This window comes from Mobula birostris, chromosome 8 (genome assembly GCF_030028105.1).
Source record: "Mobula birostris isolate sMobBir1 chromosome 8, sMobBir1.hap1, whole genome shotgun sequence".
In the NCBI taxonomy this organism is placed as follows: Eukaryota; Metazoa; Chordata; class Chondrichthyes; order Myliobatiformes; family Myliobatidae; genus Mobula; species Mobula birostris.
The window spans coordinates 133,202,578-133,223,312 of record NC_092377.1 but is presented as its reverse complement, the minus strand read 5'-3'; the positions used below and the strand labels follow the sequence as shown (position 1 = coordinate 133,223,312).

At 45.0% G+C, this 20,735-nt stretch overlaps 1 protein-coding gene across 5 annotated transcripts in view; it reads right to left on the bottom strand.

Moving 5' to 3' along the window:
- The window catches only part of rabac1 (Rab acceptor 1 (prenylated)), a 54,648-nt gene extending 34,997 nt beyond the window's left edge, over positions 1–19,651 (bottom strand). For 2 of the 5 annotated variants that reach the window (XM_072266291.1, XM_072266292.1), the window contains exons 1-2: positions 19,417–19,651; positions 2,446–3,269 (exon numbers count right to left, since the gene is read on the bottom strand). In XM_072266291.1, the coding sequence (XP_072122392.1) occupies positions 2,446–3,269; positions 19,417–19,555 (963 nt within the window). In that variant the 5' untranslated portion in view covers positions 19,556–19,651. Of the gene's footprint in view, positions 1–2,445; positions 3,270–19,412 lie in introns of all 5 variants that reach the window. The other 3 variants (XM_072266293.1, XM_072266296.1, XM_072266298.1) reach the window with 3 other exon arrangements.
- Positions 19,652–20,735: the final 1,084 nt, after the last annotated feature.

Genomic DNA, 20,735 nt, shown 5'->3' with positions numbered 1-20,735 from the left:
TCACCTTATGTACATACAATCAGACTATATATATAAGCTAATCATATGTATGTACGGCCACTCTCAACAGTTACTTGTGCATTGTGTTTTATAGGATTGCTTTTGTGTTTATTATGTTTTAATGCTTATCGTGTTTTAAGCTTATTCTGCATCAGATGTCAAGTAATGATTATTCCATTCTCTGTTACATCTGTGTGTTGGAGTATGACAATAAACAGTCTTGATCGTAGAATTGAAGTGGCTTCTAGATGGGCACATGACTATGCAGGAAGCGGAGAGATATGGATTGTGTACAGGCAGAGGAGATTTGATTCATTTTGTATGATGTTTAGTGTAGAGACAGTGGACCAAAGGGTCTGTTTCTGTGCTGTATTGTTCCATATTCTGTACACCAACCGACATAGCTTTGGGTTGTGGGAGGCAGTTGGATCCCGTAGGGAACACCCACACATTCACGTGTAGAATGTGCAACCTCCTCACTCATACCCATAGTACTGGAGGTCGGGATCAAACCAGTCTCTGGCATGGGGATACAATCACTCTACCAAATATAATCGATCAGTGCCATCGATCGTTCTTTCTTACAACAGTGATCTCACTCCAGGGATTTCAGTCTTTTTATTTTATTTCCAGATCACTTACAATGCTAGTGTTCCATTACCATACTTAATTACCCCTTGAGAAGGCAACATTGAGAAGCCACTTTAAAGTGTATATGCTGCTTCAGTTTATTACAGCGCAACCCAGTTATCTGAAGGGCCATTTAGAAGGGCAGTTGAGAAAATGTGGGCCTGGAGTCAGGCCAGATTGGGTTAGGACAGTGGATTTTACGCCCTGAAGAAGATACACTGGTAGAACTTATCCACAATCTCCAATGACCTTCCAAATGTGAAGTCTCCCACAGTCACTCCGGTTTCCTCCCACATCCCAAAGGCAAGGAGATCCGTGAGTTTCACATTCTAATTGCCCCTTGTAGGTGGATCAGAGGGAGCATCTATGTAACAGAAAGTTAACAGGAACTTGTGGGGGGGGGGGGATAAAACAGAATCGGAGTAAATGGACTCACTCAGTTGAACATCCTGTTTCTCTATGACATTAGTGACGCAGATAGCTTTTCATTCAACAATCCTGAAATTTGCCCATCACTGTGTCTAAATTCCTTATTTTTTTAAATTAATTGAATTTAAATTCCACAATTACCATGATGGGAATTGAACTCATTTTGGGACATTGGGGAACATTTCACCCCTTTAACTGTGCAGGGTTCCGAGTTCTGTCAGGTGCCTGTTTCTGACTTGGTCTGAAATCTTGAAGCTTCATTGAGACCATACAAGTTAATGGAATGACTCACGATCCCCAGTGAGGGGGGGTCACGGGAGACCATCTACATACAGTATATTCCAAGCATCCGTATTCGACCCCAGTGTTCATTCACAATCAATTGCTGTTGGGGGGGGGGGGTGCGGCGGGGCGAAGATTTCTTGAAACTGTTGTACCGATGAAACTGATGTCTGAAATGGAGTTCCAGACCATTTCCAAGGACAACAGATCAAGTCATTCCCAAGTCAGAATGGTGTGCAATTTGAGTGACCGGCTTCTTGAACCACGGCAGTCCCTGTGGTGAAGGTGATTGCACTGCGTTGTTGGGGAGGCAGTCCCAGGATTTAGATTCAGAATGGTGTGGGACTTGGAGAGGAATCTGCAAATGGTCGTGTTCCTGTTGCCTTTGTCCTTCTGGGCGGGAGTGGTGGTGGGTTAGGTAGGTGCCTGACTGAGTACTTCAGTGTATTTATAGATGGTGGGTATATCGCAGAGGAACTGGTAGATGGGGACAATTACAACTTCTAAAATATTTTTGAAGAGGTACATGGATAGGGACGATTTAGAAAGATACGTGTCAAACACTGATAGATGGGATTGGTTTAGGTGCAGAAGATGATGGGGTAGACAAGTTAGATCGAAGAGCCTATTCCGTACTGTATGACTGCATGACCCTTATGGCATAGGACACACTGCAGCCAGTGTGCGCTGGTGGTGAAGGAAGGTGGTGCTTAGGACAGTGGACGAGATGCCGATCGAGCCGCTTTTTCCTGGACGGTGTCAAGCTTCTCAGTAATTTTTGGTACCGCGCACACTCGGGCAAAAGTAGAGAATGTTTCAGCACACTATCAACTTGGAGAGGTAGTGAAAACATTAGCGAATGAAAAATCTCACCAACCGGAACCAGATTAGGAACAGTGAATCCAGCTTATTAGCACAGCCCCCACCTTATTGCTTGCAGAAAAAAATACTTCAACACCTCTCTACTTTAGTTAACTTTTAATGGAATATCTGGGCCGCTGGGTGATGTCAGCACCATGGAGAGCACTCAGAATTGGAATCAATGGTTCAATTTGAGAGCAACTTCAGAAGCCTCCGGATTGGGTGAGAGACAGTTTGCTTTACCTGCTCCCGGAACTTGGCCTGGGTGAGGGCATAAATACAGGTGTTGCTGCAAGAGTTCAGGTACATTAGCATGGTCCCGGCATGCACGACATCCACCATAAGAGACATATCCAATAACATTTCCTGGAATATGAAAGTCACCACCTTAGTCATCCACAGGATCACAAAGCTGCCTGAGATGGCGAAGAGAAGAATGATGGACCTCCATCGGTTCTCCATCTCAGGGTCAACCTGTCTGCCGTTGGATCTGGTGGTGTGGAATCCCCTGCGGGCCCGGCTAGCTAGCAGGATGTAACGGATGGTCAGAGCATTGAGTAGCAGGATTGCCACGTAGGGTATCAGAGGGGTGAGCACCGTAGCCAACCACAGGTAGGTGACCCAGGGCGTCTTTGTGCAAAGATTACGTAATCTGCAGACTGGGAAGGATGCACGGCCCCTCACCGCCTCGTAGGTGAAATAGCGGGGGATATTCCGCAGGTAGCTCAGCATGCACACGGTGATGATTGCTGCCAGCGCCACTCGGTCGGTGCAGTATTTGGGCTTCAACCGCGGGCAGCAGATGGCGATGAAGCGGTCAAACGTGAAGGCCACTGTAAGCCAGACGGAGGAGTCCACCGCCGCGGCGTTCATGATGCTGTTAATGCGACACACTTGGTAGTGGGTCAGGACGGAGTAGGGGAAGTAGAGCAAGCCTAGGTAGTCCAGGATCACACACAAAATAATGACCAGCAGGTCCGACCCTGCCATGGACACGAGATACCGGACGGTACACCCGGCCAGACCGCAGTTCCCTCGGCACAAGATCACAATGGTCATGAGATTCGCTGAAGAGAGAGAAGTTAAGTGTATTTAGTTGACTCCCCCACCATCTCGGTCCAATGCTACAAGATAGATTTAGTCAAATGTTACAAGAGAACAGATCCCAGAGATGTGATTAGAATGTGGAGTGATTGGACACAAAAGGTTTATTCTCAGTGGAGCGTGGAAGGCCGAGGATTATAAAATTATAAACCTTTCAGAGGATTATAAAATTATCTGGAGGTAGCAGGGGTTAAGCAAGATAGATAGTCCATTCAAGAGAGCTTCAATCTAGAAGGTGCAAACTAAAGGTGAGGGAGTGAAGTTTAAAGGAAATCTGAGGAGTAAGATTTTTATTGTAACGAGCTGCCAAGTGATTTTAAAATTGTTTTTTTTCATAAGAGGCAGGTTATTGTAGAATGGGTGATTTGGAAACCTTCGACCATTAGTACGCCATTGCTGGGAATCTTACTCTCCGTTCACCCACCCACCTCCAATTTCAACACACCCACCATCCTCCGTCCTCTGCCTTTTCCATCAACTCCAACCTGAGCACCAGTCACATCTTCCCTTCCACCCTCTCTGCTTTCTCATCATCCACTCCCTCTGTCACCTATCAGTGTTTACCCCACCTGACATCATACAAACTAGAAATCTTTCTTGTGCTCTCGCAGACAGATGCAGAATTTCGGCTCCACAGATGCTGATCAGCCTGCTGAGCTTTACAGAGTCTGATTTTGTTCTATGATGTGAAAACTGCAGTCTCTTTCTCTCCTACCCCCGTACCATTACTGTTGCTATATCCATGAATGATCAGGATATAAATATACAGCAAGACACATTGGGACCCCATCAGACTCACAGTTGTAGTATTCCCTCACCTGGAAGGACTGTTTGGGCCCCTGAATGGTAGTGAGCGAGGAGGTGTAGGGGCAGGTGTAGCACTTGTTCCACTTGCAAGGTTAAGTCCCTGGAGGGAGATCAGTGGGGAGGGATGAGTGGACAAGGGAGTCATGTAGGGAGTGACCCCTGAGGAAAGCGGAAAGTGGGGTTGCAGCGGGGGGAGGGAGGGAAAGATGTGCATTGAGGCAATGTTAATGAAGTCAATGAACTCCAGATGCACACAAAAGCAGCACCTATGCAGCCATTTATGTAGCGTAGGAAAAGCGGGGGATGGACACCAGTGTAGGCTTGGACATAGACTGTTCCGCGTAGGCAGGCATTGCTGGGTTCCATGCGAGGGCTACCACCAGGTTCTCTCAGGTCCCACCACCAGCTCTTGGGTGCTTGGTGACTCCATCTTCCTCTCATCCCACCACCCCCGAACACCCCAAACCTCCCTTCTCCTCAGACACTCTTGCCCCCTCCGATCCCCGCTCTCATCCTTGCCGGGCCATCACCATTTTCTCAGACCTTCCCCTCTCTGAGGCAGAATGTTCCGTCCTCAGTAAGAGCCTTACCTTTGTTCCCCTGTGCCCACACTTCAGTGAGTACCACGATGCCATAATGCTGAGCTCTTTTTCTGCTGCCTTCATCTCTGAGCCTATTTCTTTGGCAAGGAACCCCCACCCTGCACCGTTGACCCCTTCTCTTGTCTTCAGCCCTCCTCCTCTTCCTGGACACCCCACTCTGGTCTTCTGCCTGCTCTGGTCCTTTTCATTACCAACTGCAGACGGGACATCAACCGTCTCAACTTCAACACTCCTCTCTCCAATTCCAACCTCACCCTTTCCAAACACTCTGCTCTCCGCTAATCCTAACCTCACCATCAAATCTGCAGATAAAGGAGGTGCTGTAGTAGTCTGGCAGACTGACCTCAATCTTGTTGATGTGCAGTGACAACTCTCCTCTTACTTACCCCTCAAACACAATCTCACTAAGGTACACCAGGCCATTGTCTCCCACATCATCACTGACCTTATTAGCCCTGGGGATCTCCCATCCATTGCCAACAACCTCATAGATCCTGCACCTCCCATTTCTACCTACTACCCAAGATCCACAAACCTGCTTGATCAGGTAGACCCATTGTTTCAGCTTGTTCCTGCCCCCACTGAACTCATATCTGCATACCTGGACTCTGTCTTATCCCCCCTAGTTCAGTCTCTTCCTACCTACATCTATGACAGTTCACATGCTCTGGATTTTTTCAATGATTTCAAGTTGCCTGGCCCCCATCATCTTATTTTCATCATGGATGTCCAGTACCTGTACATCTCCATCCCCCACCAGGAAGCCCTCAAAGCTCTCTGTTTCTTTTTGGACAGCAGGCCCAACCAGTTAGCCTCTATGACTCTCCTCCATCTAGTGGAACTTGGCCTCACTCTTACTATTCCCTCCTTTCGCTCCTCCCACTTCCTTCAAACAAAGGGTGTAGCCATGGGCACTCACATGGCTCCCAGCTATGCCTGCCTTTTGTCAGCTATGTGGAACAGTTTATACTGGTGACCTTTCCGACGCTACATTAACGACTGGTACTGATCCTGCACCCATGTGGAGCTCGTCGACTTAATCAACTTGGTCTCCGACTTACACTCTGACCTCAAATTTACCTGATCCATTTCCAACACCTCCCTCCCCTTTCTCAATCTCATTGTCTCTGTTTCTGGAGACAGCTTATCTACTGATATCTATTATAAACCCACGGACTTTCACAGCTACCTGGACTATATCTCTTCCCACCCTGTTACTTGTAAATGCCATTCCCTTCTAGCAATTCCAATGTCTCCATTGCATCTGCTCTCATAATGAGGCTTTTCGTTCCAGAACAAAGGAGGTGTCTTTCTTTTTCCAAGAAAAGGGCTTCCCTTCCTCCATCATCAATGCTGCTCTCAACTTCATCTCTTCCATTTCATGCAAGTTTCACCATCCTACCAGGGATAGGGTTCCTCTTATCCTCAACTACCACCCCACCAGCCTCTGCGTCCAGCACATAATTCTCCAGAACTTCTGCTATCTCCAATGGGATCCCACCACCAAGCACATCTTTCTCTCGCGCCCCCCCCCCCACTTTCTGCTTTCCATAAGGACTCCTTTCTCCAGTCGTCACTCCCACTGATCTCCCTCCTGGCACTTATCCTTGCAAACGGAACAAGTGCTGCACCTGCCCCTACACATCCTCCCTCACTCCCATTCAGGGCCCCAAACAGTCTTTCCAGGTGAGACGACACTTCACCTATGTGTCTTTTGGGGTCCTGGTGTGGTCTTCTGTACATATGTCAGCCCCAATGTAGTTTGGGAGACCCCTTCATGGAGTACCTCTGCTCCATCCACCAGAGAAAGCAGGATCTCCCAGTGGCCACCCATTTTAATTCCACTGCCCATTCCCATTCTGATATGTCAGTCCATGGCCTCCTCTACTGTTGCAATGAGGCCTCACTCAGGTCGGAGGAACAACATCTTATATTCCATCCGGGTAGTCTCCAGCCTGATGGCATGAACATCAATTTCTCAAACTTCTAGTAATGCTCCCCCCTTCACCATTTCCCATCCCCTCTTCCCTCTCTCACCTTGCCTGCCCATTGCCTCCCTCTGGTGCTCCTCCCCCCTTTTGTTTCTTCCATGGCCTTTTATCCCCACCTATCAGCTCTGCATCTTTTTCACCAATTAACTTCCAATTCTTCTTTACTTCATCCTTCCCCCTCCCAGTTTCACCTATCACCTTGAGCTTCTCCCCCCACCTTTTAAATCTATTCCTCATCTTTTTTCTCTGGTCCTTCTTGGACCAAAACGTCGACTGAACTTTTTTTTTCCATAGATGTTGCTTGACCTGCTGAGTTCCTCCAGCATTTGTGCGTGTTGCTTGGATTTCCAGCATCTGCAGATTTTCTCTTGCTTGTGGTTAGGAGAGCACCTGGGATGGTTGGTACGTTAATTGGTCATTTGTAAATTGTCCCGTGATTAGGAGAGGGTTAAATCGGGGGTTGCTGGGCAGCAAGGATCGAAGGGCCAGAAAGGCCGTCACCGTGCTGTATCTCGATAAGTTAATATGCACGGCTATCTAGTTGTACCGTAGTGGTTTCGGGATCGCACAAGTGGACATGCCAACATCCAGTTCCTAGCTCTCTGGGGCGGGGAGAGATTTCAGTTGTTACAAAAACAGACACCGGAAAAACTCTGCAGGCCATCTGACTCATTGTTTCCACATCAGATCCTTAATCTCTCGGCCCCCACTCTTCCCCAGTGGCTCTGCAAATTGTTTTTCGTTGTTTGTCCATGGCTGCTTACTCTCTCTGCATCCTGCACCCCTTGGCCTCTTCACAAGTTTCAGGTTATGCTCAGTATTGTGTTTTATTTTTATTTTCCCTGCAATCTCATAGTCATGGAATCGTGGAGAGATGTTATATAGTTAAGGCCATTCGGCTCACGGAAGCTGAACCACCATCACTCCCCATTTACACCAATCCTACGCTACTCTCGGTCTGTCCCCATGTTTTGTTCCTTACCTACACGCTAGTGGGATGATTTACCGCAAGAAATTAACGCACCGAACCCGTGCGCAATTGGGATGTGGAGAAAAACAGAACAAACAAACACACACACACACACACACACACACACACACACACACATAAACACACACACACACACACACACACACACACACACACACGTCCCTGAGTCACTGGAGTCGAAAGGCAGCAACACTACCGCGGCGCCACCTGGCGGCAAAGATGAGGAATTATTGCCTTGCCTCGAAACCTTTCACTATCTTCCACCACAAATCTACTTCTACACCGATTTGCACTCAGGAAAATTCCTTAGGCTTTCCAATCTAACCATGTTGGAAAATATTTTCTGCACCTCTTTGCGATCTTCTGAACTTTCATAAAAAGCGCTGAGCAAATTGGTTGGATCCTAGCAGCTGGGGCAAAACCGCATCTTGCACAGATCAAACGACCTGCTTTCGAACTGTGCACTTCTACTTATGAGACCTCGGATCCTACTTGATTTAATTACTCTCTTATACAGCCCCGTCTCCAGTCAACCTTTCGGTCTGAGGCTCCTAATCTGGATTAAAAGAGCAGAGGGGAGGAAAAGTACCTGCATTCCACTTGGGTAGTCTACCGAGCTACAGCATGAACATTGAAGTTTCCAACTTCTGGTAAACTGCTTCCTCCCTGTTTCTTGTTCCTTTGCTCCTGATATACTCAGTTCCCCTGTACCCACCTGTATCCTTCCTCTCCTCCACCATTAGACCATCAATCGGACGCTCTCTACTGCACCCAACCCACCATTTCCAACTGCCTTGCTCATCCCTCCCTTTATTGCATGCTCCACATTCTCCTATGAGATTGCATCATCTGCAACCCTTTGTCACCTCGCAGCCTCTTTTCACTTTCCCAGTCTATCCTCTTCCGTTTATCTAGCCCTCCTCACCTGGACCCACCTATCACCTGCCGCCTCCCGCTTTACCACTTCCCTCCACCTTTTTAATTGACAATCTATCATTAAGTCCAGACTCAACCCGACTGTCCACTGCCCAGTTCCCTGCATAGATATTGCCTGACCTGCTGAGTTCCTTCAATGTCTTGTGTACTGTACATCTGCGGAGTGCCTCGACCCCTCATCACTTCACCAATCAATTACTGGCTCCTGCCCCATCCCTCCTTTGCACCTCTTCATACTGGCTGGTTTTTGATCTCCACCCTCAGTCAGGTCTCGACCCGAAATACCAACAATTCATCTCCCACCCTCCACAGATGCTGCTCGGCCCGCCGAGTTCTCCCACGTTTTATATGCATGTGTGTTTTGTTGCCCCCAATCTCAGCCTCTGCAGTTAGTTTCTTGTGTCTCCATTTCATTATTTCTGCCAGAGTATCTGCTCTCACTTTGAGTCATGGGAGTACTACAGTGCTGAAAGAGGCTGTTCGGCTCATGCCCTTGGTCCACAGCCTTCTAAACCTTAGAGAATGAACTGCTTGCTCAGAACTTTCCTTAGAGTCTCTGCCTCTATCACCTGCACTGCCAGTACCTTCCTGATGCACTCTGGGTGAAAAGGGTCTTGCTCAGTTCACCTCTAAGCAGCTTACCTTTTATCCCTACGCCTTTTACTTTGCTATACTAAATTGCACCTGTCACTGTGCCAGCCTAACCACGACCTCTCGCTGCTTACCATATTTCCAAGATATTTCAGGTCAAGAGTCATAGTCATAAGGGAGTCTAAAACTAAAGAGCATAGGTTTATGATGAGAGGGGAGAGATTTAAAGAGACCGTGATGGGACACTATACCACCATTGTATGAGCAAATGGTTTGGCTGCACAGAGTAGGCCTTCTGGCCTTTCGTGTCACATTGCCCAGCAATCCCCAAATTTAATCCTTGACCAATCAAGGGACAATTTACAATGACCAATTAACCTGCTAACCAGTGTGTCTTTGGGCCGTGATCCGGGGCACCCAGAGAAACCCCATGTGGCCCCTGTGAGAACGTGCAAACTCATTACCAGCAGCAGCACGAATTGGACCCTGGTCATTGTAAAGCGTGTGCTGATACAGTCTTTTCCCAGGGTAGGTGAGGCCAAATTTAACGGCAGAAGTTTAGGGTGAGAGAAGAAAGGTTTATCAGGGACGCAAGTGTCAATTTTTTTTCCCACGCAGAACGGGGCGAGTATATGAAATGAGCTGCCAGAGGAATGGGTTGAGGCAGATAGAACAGTATCATTTAAGAAGTACATGTAGAGACAGGCTTTGAGGGCAATGGACAAACGTTGGAAATTGGGACTAGCTGGCATGCACTGTGGTGGTCATGGACTAGTTGTGCTGAAGGACTTGTATCCATGCTGTATTGCTCTGATTTTCCCACAGAGGGTGGCTGGCATATGAGACAAACTGTGAACGGAAGTAGTAGAGGTGAGTACAACTATAACGTTTAAAAGCATTTGGACGGTACATGCAGAAGAAAGGTTTAGAGGGATTTGGGCCAAATTTGGTTACATGGGATCAGGATAGATCAGCATCTTGGTTGGCACGGGCGAGTTGGGTCGAAATGTTTATATTTCCATGGAGTATAACCCTATTAATGTATGCCATTCACAGATTTAGAAAGTTTTCTGTGTCTTTGTTATTAGAGTATTATAAGAAGCTCCACCCCTTTCCATCACACAGAAATCTCAGTTACCCCATTCTCTTCCCTGGATTCTTCATTGCCCAGCTCTCCTCTGGTTTACCCCAGATCTACTGTGCTCTATTTTTTTTTCTCATACCCTCCTAAAAAACCTAAAAATATTAGTCAGACATGAGTTTCTCAATATTGGATCTTCCCAAGTAGACCATTAATTTCTAAGTGCTCTCCCTGTAGGCATTTTCCTTGGTAGCATATCCCAGCATTTGTTTGCTTTGCATCATGGTCTGGTACAGCAATTCGGAAGTGCAGAAGCTTAGGCTGCAGAAAGTAGTGTACTCTACTCAATACACCATGGGCTCATCCTGCCCCAGTATCAGTAGCATCTACTGAAAGCACTGCCTCAAGACGGCAACAGCCGTCATCAAAGATGCCCTTATCTGGGCTATGCTATCATTTTGCAGCTGCTATTCAGGAGGTACAGAAACCTGAAGTCCTACTTCATTAGATTCAACTATAACTGCTTGCCATCAACCACTTAGTTCTTGAACCAATTGTTACAACACTAACTGCTACAGTTTATGAATACTATGGTCATTTTGATCAATTTGCATGAAAATGGACTTTGTTTTGTTTTCTGATTGCATTCTTTCTTGGAAAATTATCTATGCCTGATTTATGTTTTTTTTTCCTGTGAATGCTGTTATATGATGCTACTGCAAGTGTTTCATTACACCTGTGCATACTTGTGTATATGACAATAAACTTTGACTTTGACTCTTACTCCTGATATTAAGCCAAGTAGTTCTCAATATCCTTTTGCTCCCCTTTTCTACTTTGTGTACATTCTTTAACTTCCTATCAGTTATAATCACTTGCTACAAATGATCTGCCGGAGGAACTCAACAGTCAAACGGCATTTGTGGGAGGCAAGGAACTGTGCATATTTTAAGTCGAAACACTGCATCAAGACCAGTTATAATTATTTGTTTTACGTACATTTTTATTTCCATAAATCTGAATACATGCACATCCAGGTCCCCCTGTCATCAACATTATTCACACTCAAGAAATGCTCAATATTTTCTGGGACATATAGAACTTTGGAAAATAACAACTGCCTTGGCGCCTCTTCCATACTTTATGGACTGTGGGCATTGAGTCTGGCAATATTACTGGATTTCACACACACCAATTTCTCCAGTGCTATTTCTTATCAATGTTAGTTTTATCCATCTCCTCCTTATTTGCTTTAAGTTATCTTGTGTTTCCAAAATGTTCTTTGTGTCTTCCTTTAAAACTGGCTCAGAATGTTTAATTTCCCTGCCAGTCCCTATTCCCCAATGTAACTTCTCCCCGTCCATGAAGGAAGAATTAACAAGACGCTGAAGAGCTTCAGTGGGTCAGGCAGCATCTCTAGATGGAAATGGACAGTCAACGTTTCGGACTGAGGCCATACATTGTGACCTGACCGATCAAGAAGCCGTCAACCTCTGCCTTAAGTATACATAAAGATCTGGTCGCCATAGCTGCTTGCAGCAAGGAATTCCACAGGTTCACCACTCCTCCTCATCTGCATCCTAAAAGGAAATTCCTCCTCATCTCCATTCCTAAAAGGATGCCCCTCTATTCTAACTGGGAATCTGGTCCTTTGGTCTTAGACTCTCCCAGCATAGGAAACATCCTCTTTATATCCACTCTATCAAGGCCTTTCACTATTGGATAGGCGTTGAGCTTCCCTCTCCAGTTTCAGCACATCCTTTCTGAGATAAAAGACCCAAAACTCTGATTCAGAATCAGAATCAGGTTTATTATCACAGGAGTGTGTCATGAAATTTGTTAACTTAGCAGCAGCAGTTCAATGTAATACATGATAATATAGAAAGAAAAAAAGAATAACATAATAAATAAATAATTAAATTAATTACGGAAAATATATATGTATATTTAATAGATTAAAAATACCACAAAAACATAAATAATACATATTAAATAAAAGTGGGGTACTGTTCAATGTTCATTCAAGAATCGTGTGGCAGAGGGGAAGAAGCTGTTCTGAAACCACTGAGTGTGTGCCTTAAGGCTTCTGCACCTTCTTAATGACAGTAACAATGAAAAAGGGCATGTCCTGGGGTCCTTAGTAATGGACGTCGCCTTTCTGAGGCACCACTCCTTGAAGATGTCTTGGGTACTAGAGAGGCTAGTACCCAAGATGGAACTGACTACATTTACAACTTTCTATAACTTTTATCAGTCCTGTTCAGTATCTGCCCCCTTCCCATACCAGACAGTGATGCAGCTTGTCAGAATGCTCTTCATGGTACATCTATAGAAGTTTTTGAGTGTTTTAGTTAACAGGCCAAATCTCTTCAAACTCTTAATGAAATATGTCTTGCCTTTTTTATAGCTGCATCAATTTGTTGGGAGCGGGTTAGATCCTCAGAGATCTTGAAACCCAGGAACCTGAAATTATTCACTCTCTCCACTTCTGATCCCTCTGTGAGGATTGGTTCATGTTCTTTCATCTTATTCTTCTTTTGTCTTACTGACGTTGTGTGCAAGGTTGTTGCTGTGACCCCAATCAACTAGCTGGTATATCTCACTCCTGTACGCCCTCTCATCTCCATCTGAGACCCTACCAACAATGATTGTATCTTCAGCAAATTTATAGATGGTGTTTGAGCTATGCCTAGCCACACAGTCATGGGAACAGAGAGAAAGTAGAGCTGTGGGCTAAGCAATGAGGTGCGCCAGTGTTGATTGTCAGTGAGGAGGAGGTATTATCACCAATCTGCACAGATTGTGGTATTCCAGTTAGGAAGTCGAGGATTAGAGGTACCCAGGTTCTGTAACTTATCCATCAGGAATGATGGTGTTAAATGCTGAGCTATAGCCAATGAACAACATCCTGACAATTGGTGTTTGTATTGTCCAGGTGACCTAAGGCTGTGTGAAGAGCCATTGAGATTGCGTCTGTTGAAGACCCATTGTGGTGATAGGCAACTTGCAGTAGGTCAGACAGGCGAAAGAAGAGGTGATAGATAGGAGCTACAGAGAGGTAGTCATTCCTCGCTTGCTGGAGACAGGTAACCGGGTGGCTGTCAGAAGGAGGAGGGGAAAGCACAGCTAGTGAGAGCATACGTGTGGTCGCTCCCCTCAATAATAAGAATACAACTTTAAAAACTATTGAGGGGGATGACCTACTGAGGGGAGCAACAGTAATTGGGTCCCTGGCACTGAGTCTGGTGCTGTGGCCCAGAAGAACAGAGAGGTGAAGAGGGTGGTAGTGTTGAAAGGAGATTTCTTAGTGAGGGGAACAGAGACAAGGCTCTGTGTGCGCAACAGAGACATTCGGATGGTACGTTGCTCCAATGGTGCCAGGGCCAGGGAAATCTTGGATCAGGTCCATGGCATTCTCAAAGTGAGGGTGACCAGCCAGAAGTCTTGGTTCATATTGGCTAGGTGAGGAGGTCCTGAAGAGCAATCTTAGGGAGCTAGGTAGAAAGTTGAGAAACAGGTCCTCCAGGGTAGTAATCTCTGGATTGCTGCCTGTGCCTTGAGCCAGAGAGGGTAAGAATAGGATGATTTTGCAGGTGAATGGATGACTGAGGAACTGGTGCAGGGGGCAGGGGTTCAGAATTCTGGATCATTGGAATCTCTTCTGGGAAAGGTATGACCCGCAGAAAAGGAATGGGTTACACCTGAACCTGAAGGAATCCCATATCCTTACGGGCAGGTTGGCTAGAATTGTTCGGGTGGGTTTAAACTAATTTGGCAGGAGGAATGGGAACTGGAGTGACAGTGCTGAAGATGGGGTAGTTGGTTTATAAACAGAGGCAATGTGTAGTGAGACTCCTAGCTAGGAGAGGCTGATGAAGGGCAAAATTGCAGTCAACAGGATGAATTGCAATGTAAGCGGCGGCAAAATCGAAAAGAGTGAATACATGACTGAGGGTATTATACTTGAATGCATACAGTATGCAGAATAAGATAGATGAATTTGTAGCACAGATAGGGATTGGCAGGTATGACATTGTTGGCATCACTGAATCATGGCTGAAAGAAGATTATAGCTGGGAGTTTAATGTCCAAGGCTAAATATTGTATTGAAAGGATAAGAAGGAAGGCATTGCGCTGTTGGTAAAAATGAAATCAAATCATTAGAAAGATATGACATTGAGTTGGAAGGTGTTGAATCATTGTGCACAGTGAAGGAACTGCAAGTGTAAAAAGACCTTATTGGGACTTATATACAGACCCCCAAACAATAGTAAGGATGAGGTCTACAAGTTATAATGGGAGATCGAAAATGCAAGCCAAAAGGGCAATAGTCATGGGGGATTTCAATGTGCAGGTAGATTGGGAAAATCAGGTTGGTGCTGGATCCCTAGAGGAGGGATTTATGGAGTGCTGATGAGATGGCTTGGCGTTTTAGAGTAACGCATGGTTAAACCCACTAGGGGATCAGCTATTTTGGATGGGGGTTGTACAATGAACCTGAATTGATTAGCGAGCTTACGGCAAAAGAACCCTCCAGGGCAAGTAGCTAAAATTAGATATATCAGTATTACAGTGGAGTAAAGGGAAATACAAAGGCTTGAGAGAGGAGCTGGCCAAGATTGATTGTAAAAGAACGCTGGCAGGGACAACAGCAGAGCAGCAATGGCTGGAATTTCTGGAAGCAATTCATAAGGCATAGGATATATACATCCCAAAGAGGAAGAAGCATTAAAAAATCCAGAAACTAAAGCAATGAGGTAAACATTGAACAAAAGTAAGCTAGCCAATAATATTAAAGGGGATACCAGAAGTTTCTTCAGATACATAGAGTTTAAAAGAGAGGGGAGAGAAAATATCAGACCATTGGAAAATTATGCTGGAGAGGTAGTAATGGGGGACAAGCAAATGGCAGATGAACTGAATAAGTATTTTGCTTCAGTCTTCATTGTGGAAGACACTAGCAGTATGGTGGATGTTCCAGGTGTCAGGAGTCAGGAAGTGTGTGAAGTTACCATTATAGGGAGAAGGTTCTTGGGAATCTGAAAGATCAGAAGGTAGATAAGTTGGTGGACGAGTTGGTGCACATCCCAAGGTTGTGAAAGAGGTGATTGAAGAGATGTGGAGGATTAGTAATGATCTTTCAAGGATCACTAGATTCTGGAACGATTCCAGAAGACTGGAAAATTGCAAATGTTACTTCACTTTTCAAGAAGGGAGAGAGGCAGAAGAAAGGAAATTATAGGGCAGTTAGTCAGACCTCAGTGGTTGGGAGGATGTTGGAGTCAATTGTTAAGGATGAGGTTTCCAGGTATTTGGAGGCACATAATAAAATAGGCCAAGATCAGCATGGTTTCCTCAAGGGAAAATCTTGCCTGAAAAATTTGTTGGAATTCTTTGAAGAAATAACAAGCAGAATAGACAAAAAAGAATCAATGATGTGAACTTAGATTTTCAGAAGGCCTTTGACAAGGTGCCACACATGAGGCTGCTTAGCAAGCTAAGAACCCATGGTATTATGGGAAGGATTCTAGTATGGATAAAGCAGTAGCTGATTGGCAGGAGGCAAAGAGTGGGAATAATGGGAGCCTTCCCTAGTGGTTGGGACTAGTGACTAGTGGTGTTCCACAGGGGCTTGTGTTGGAATTGCTTCTTTTTACTTTATATGTCAATGATTTGGGTGATGGAATTGATGGCTTTGTTGTAAGGTTTGCAGATGATATGAAGACAGTTGATGGGTCAGGTAATTCTGAGGAAGAAGAGAGGCTACAGAAGGACTTAGATTAGGAGAATGGGCAAAGAAGTGGCAGGTAGAATACAGTGTCGGGAAATGTATGATCATGCACTTTGGTGGAAGGAATGAAAGGGTTAACTATTTTCTAACTAGAGAGAAAACAGAAAAATCTGAGGCACAAGGGGATTTGTGAGTACTTGTGTAGGATTCCCTAAAGATTACTTTGCAAGTTGAGTCTGTGGTGAGGAAGGCCAATATATTCATTTCAAGAAGTCAAGAATATAAAAGCAAAGATGTAATGTTGAGGCTTTATAAAACACTGTTGAGGCCTCACTTGGAGTATTGTGAGCAGTTTTGGGCCCCTTATCTTAAAAAGAATGTGTTGAAACTGGAAAAGGTTCAAAGGAGGTTCACGACCATGATTGCGGAATTGAACAACTTGTCATATGTAGAGCGTTTGGGCCAGTATTTGCTGGATTTCGGAAGAATGAGGGTGACCTCATTGAGATCTATCGAATGGTGAAAGCCATTGAGTGGATAAGGAGAGGATGTTTGCTATGATGGGACAGTCTAAGATCAGAGGACACAGCCTCAGAATCGAGGTCCATCCATTTAGAATGGAAATGAGGAGGAATTTCTTTTGCCAGAGAGTGGTGAATCTGTGAAATTTGTTGCCACAGGCAGCTGCGGAAGCCAGCCTTTATGTATGTTTAAGGCAGAGGTTGACAGATACTTGATTGGTCAAGGCATGAAAGTATAAAGGGGGAAGGCAGGAAACTGAGTCTGAGGGGAAAATGGATCAGCCGTGATGAAGTGGTGGAGCACACTGGATGGGCCAAATAGCTTAACTCGGCTCCTATATCTTATGGTCTTAAATAACTCCCATAATATACTCCCCGTTCTGTATTATTTTTGCCTATAGTTAGTCATCTTCCACTGTCCATCTCCTCATGACCACGATCCCCAATATGCGACGTTGCTAAAGAAATTCCCACTGTCTAAGTCCATTAATGAGATATCATTGCACATATAACCATGGTCACACATAAACCAGATAGGTGCAAGCATTATCAGAGTTACCCAGCATTCAGAGTGGCCCAACAAGCATCCATCACTAAAACGTAGCATTTCCCAGTTCCCAGTAGTATGCAGTAAATTCTGGGTATTGACGAACACATTGATAAGGCTTTTCCAATACTCTCCATTCTTCAATAGCTTTCCATTAATAAGCTTCTAGTTGGTGTATTATATCCCGTTGCTCAAATTCCATTGATCGTACTATATTTGTCCACTGTTTTAATAGTGAAACTACTATCCAGTTTGCTAACATTATTCTATGTCCAATCTTCATGTCAACTAGACCCCATTGTTGACTGTTCTAATGATGTTATAAAATTCTGCTTTCACTTTATCTGAGTATTTCATCATTTTTGGCTGTACCGTTATGGGAAGGATACGGAGGACTTGGAATTAGGCTGTTTCCTCAGGAGCGACGGAGGTTGGAGGTGACTGGACAGAGGTATATTAGATTAAAAGAGGCATAGATAGAGCACACAGTCTGAATCTTTTTTCCAGGGTGGAAATGTCTAGCACTAGAGATCATGGATTTATGGCGAGAGGGGGTAATTTCGAAGGTTATGTGCTGGGAATTTATTTCACACAGAATGGTGGATGCCTGTAATGCTCTGCTGGGATGGTGGTGGAGGCAGGTACAATAGAGACACTTAAGTCGTAAATGAATGTACAATGAATGTGGGGATGTGGACATTGCATAGGCAGAACAGATCAGTTTAGCTAACTGTTTAATTATTACTATGAATTATTCTGCGGTTCGGTGGGTAGAGCAGCCTGTTCCTGTGCTATACTGTCCTGTGTTCTGTTATTTTTCTTCAATATATCATCGTCCATCCCTATGAGCCTAATGACTGTCTCACTGATAATGACCACTTCACAATGCGCCATCAGTTAATATCTTTTTTGCTGTTCCATCCTTCTCATCAGTCAGAGATCTGCAACTGTTCTACTTTTCTTACTCACCAAGTTACAAATAATCATCACTATCTACCAGCCAGGGAGTTCACATGACCAAGATCCATAATCCCATAACAACAACAGTAGAGAGATGGATTTACGGTGAGAGGGGGTAGCTTTGAAGTCACTCCTCAATATTTCCACTTCTTTTATGACTCTGCGGCACGCTATTCACCGATTTCCTCAGCAGGCTCATCTCCCACTTCTAACGCTTTTCATCAGCCAAGGAAATCCCATCACCTGATGAGCCCACTCCAAATGAAATGGTTCAGATCCATCCAGTAATGAAAAATTGTCCAACATATCGAGCCAACCTCAATTCTACTGCTTTACGCTCACCCCCATTCAGTGCGCTCACCTGACCAAATTATCTGAAACATCTCTCAATCACTCAGTCAGTCTCACCTAGTCATACAAAGACTCCCACTGAGATCTCATTATTGACCTTCCTGGCCATAACCAACACCATCAATGAGATTCCATTCAACAAGCTTCTTCACCAATGAGATTCTACTCTTTACCTGTCCCCACCAATTAACTCCCATTACACATCCCTCCCCACCAATGAGATTTCTCTAGTGAGTTTCCATTGTCCTCAATAATCCATTAATGAACTTTCATTGATCTTCTCGGATTTTCAAGGATCTCCAATTCTGCAGCCAGTGCTCGACCACAAAGACATAAGCCGGCAACCTCTATGACATATACAAGCACCTATGAATTTATAGAACAATCTGTCACAACTGGCTGCCACTGTACAAACCTTTCCATCAGTGACCTCTCATTGTTCAAACCCCTTTGAAATCAGGGATAGAAAGCACTCATCAACAAACTCTCTTCCAAATGTCCAGCTCTCTCAATCACTTAACAACTTCTAGGTGGTTTGGTTCCCTACCCACCCTCTCGAAATGAGTTTGCCTGCTCATTGGGTTCCTATTGTCTGATTCGCTCAGTAATTTCTCTTGAGCCACACTCTTATAAATATTCACTACTCCGGCTCTCCAGCCTCAATGTTATTGTCCTATAATCAACGTGTAATCGCTGCTGTGGTCTGATTGGACATGCAAATGTCCGCCTCTTCATTCTTTGCACCAGTATACAGATGTCATTGAAGTTACACACACACACACACACACACACACACACACACACACGCATGCACGCACATGGAGGGAGGAAGGGACCGTGCATAAAAAGCCAGGCGCAATATGTCTTGCAGATCCAGGGACACGTTTACACCCACACTTGCTCATTCTCCCACATAAGAAAGCCAGGCAGCACTCATACCCAGACAGCCCGTGTTTGAACAGGACTTCTCACATTGGTCGGCGCTTCCCGCACTCACCTACCGGCTACTCCGACAACAGCCAGGGAATGGTAGAACACATCCTGGACCAACAGGAACGCCAACCCTCCCATCCTTGGAGGGAGACCTTGATGTGTACTGGAGGTGACGAGAGCTCTGATCCTGAATGGCAGAGTGTACATAGACAAAAACTATATATCTGCCCGGAGTCCTCAAATGGAACGGGACGGGTGGGGCGAATGCAATAGATTAGATTGAGAATTCGGTTACTAACCCGATTCATGAGAGCATTTTATATAATTACCAAGATTGCGTAAAGAGAGATGTCTAACACAAAGTTACTCAATAATATCGGGGGACTCATAATGAAAATGAGAACAAATTGCGCAAGACCAGTGAGACTATGCTAAATGTTCCCAAAAGCTTGAAGCTATCAGGCAGCTCAATGATGTAAATACCCATGAGGCCCAAGGGACTGCCGCCTTTGAAATGGGGAAGGTGATTTCATAACACCAGAGGGAGAGTTGCATAGAAAAGTCATGGTCATAGAGCACAGAATCAGGCCCTTCGGCCCAACACGCCCATGCTGACCAATAAGTTGATTCGAGCTAGTCCCACACATCTGCATTTGGCCCATATTCCTCTAAACCATTTCTATCCATGAACCTGTCTAAATGTCTTTTAAATATTATTGTGATGTCTGTCTCTGCAACTTCTACTGGCAGCCCATTCCATGAGCCTGCTACCATCTGTTAAAGCAGTTCCCCCCCCCCCCCCAGATTCCTTTTCAATCTTTCCCCTCTCACCTTAAACCTAAACCCTCCAGATTCTGACTCCGCTACCTTGGGAAAATGGTAACAGTTCTGCTTGTCTATATTCCTCATGACTCTACAAGCAAGGCCACTGCTTCGTCTCCTACACTGCAGGGAAATATGTATTAGTTTTTATGACCCATCTCCATAACTTGAGCCCTCCAGTCCAGGTAACATCCTTGTCAATCTTCTTTGCACCCCTTCCAGCTTAATGGTGACCTGAACTGTATATGTACTCTATGTGTGGTCTCACCAACGACTGAAGACGATTGCGACATGGCATCCCAACTCCTATACACAATGCTCTGAGCAATAAGTCAAGCGTGTCAAACACATTTTATGCCACCATGTCTACCTATGTCTCCACTTTCATAAAACTATGTATTGTATCTTCAGGTGTCCCTGTTCTACAACACTCCCCAGTGCTTTGCCTAGCATACGTGTGTGTGTTACTGCTCACAACTAATTCATCACTGGAGATAGTGTGGTGGAGATTATAACTTCATAAGACATCCGAGCAGAACTAAGCCTATTGGGTCTGTTCCACCAT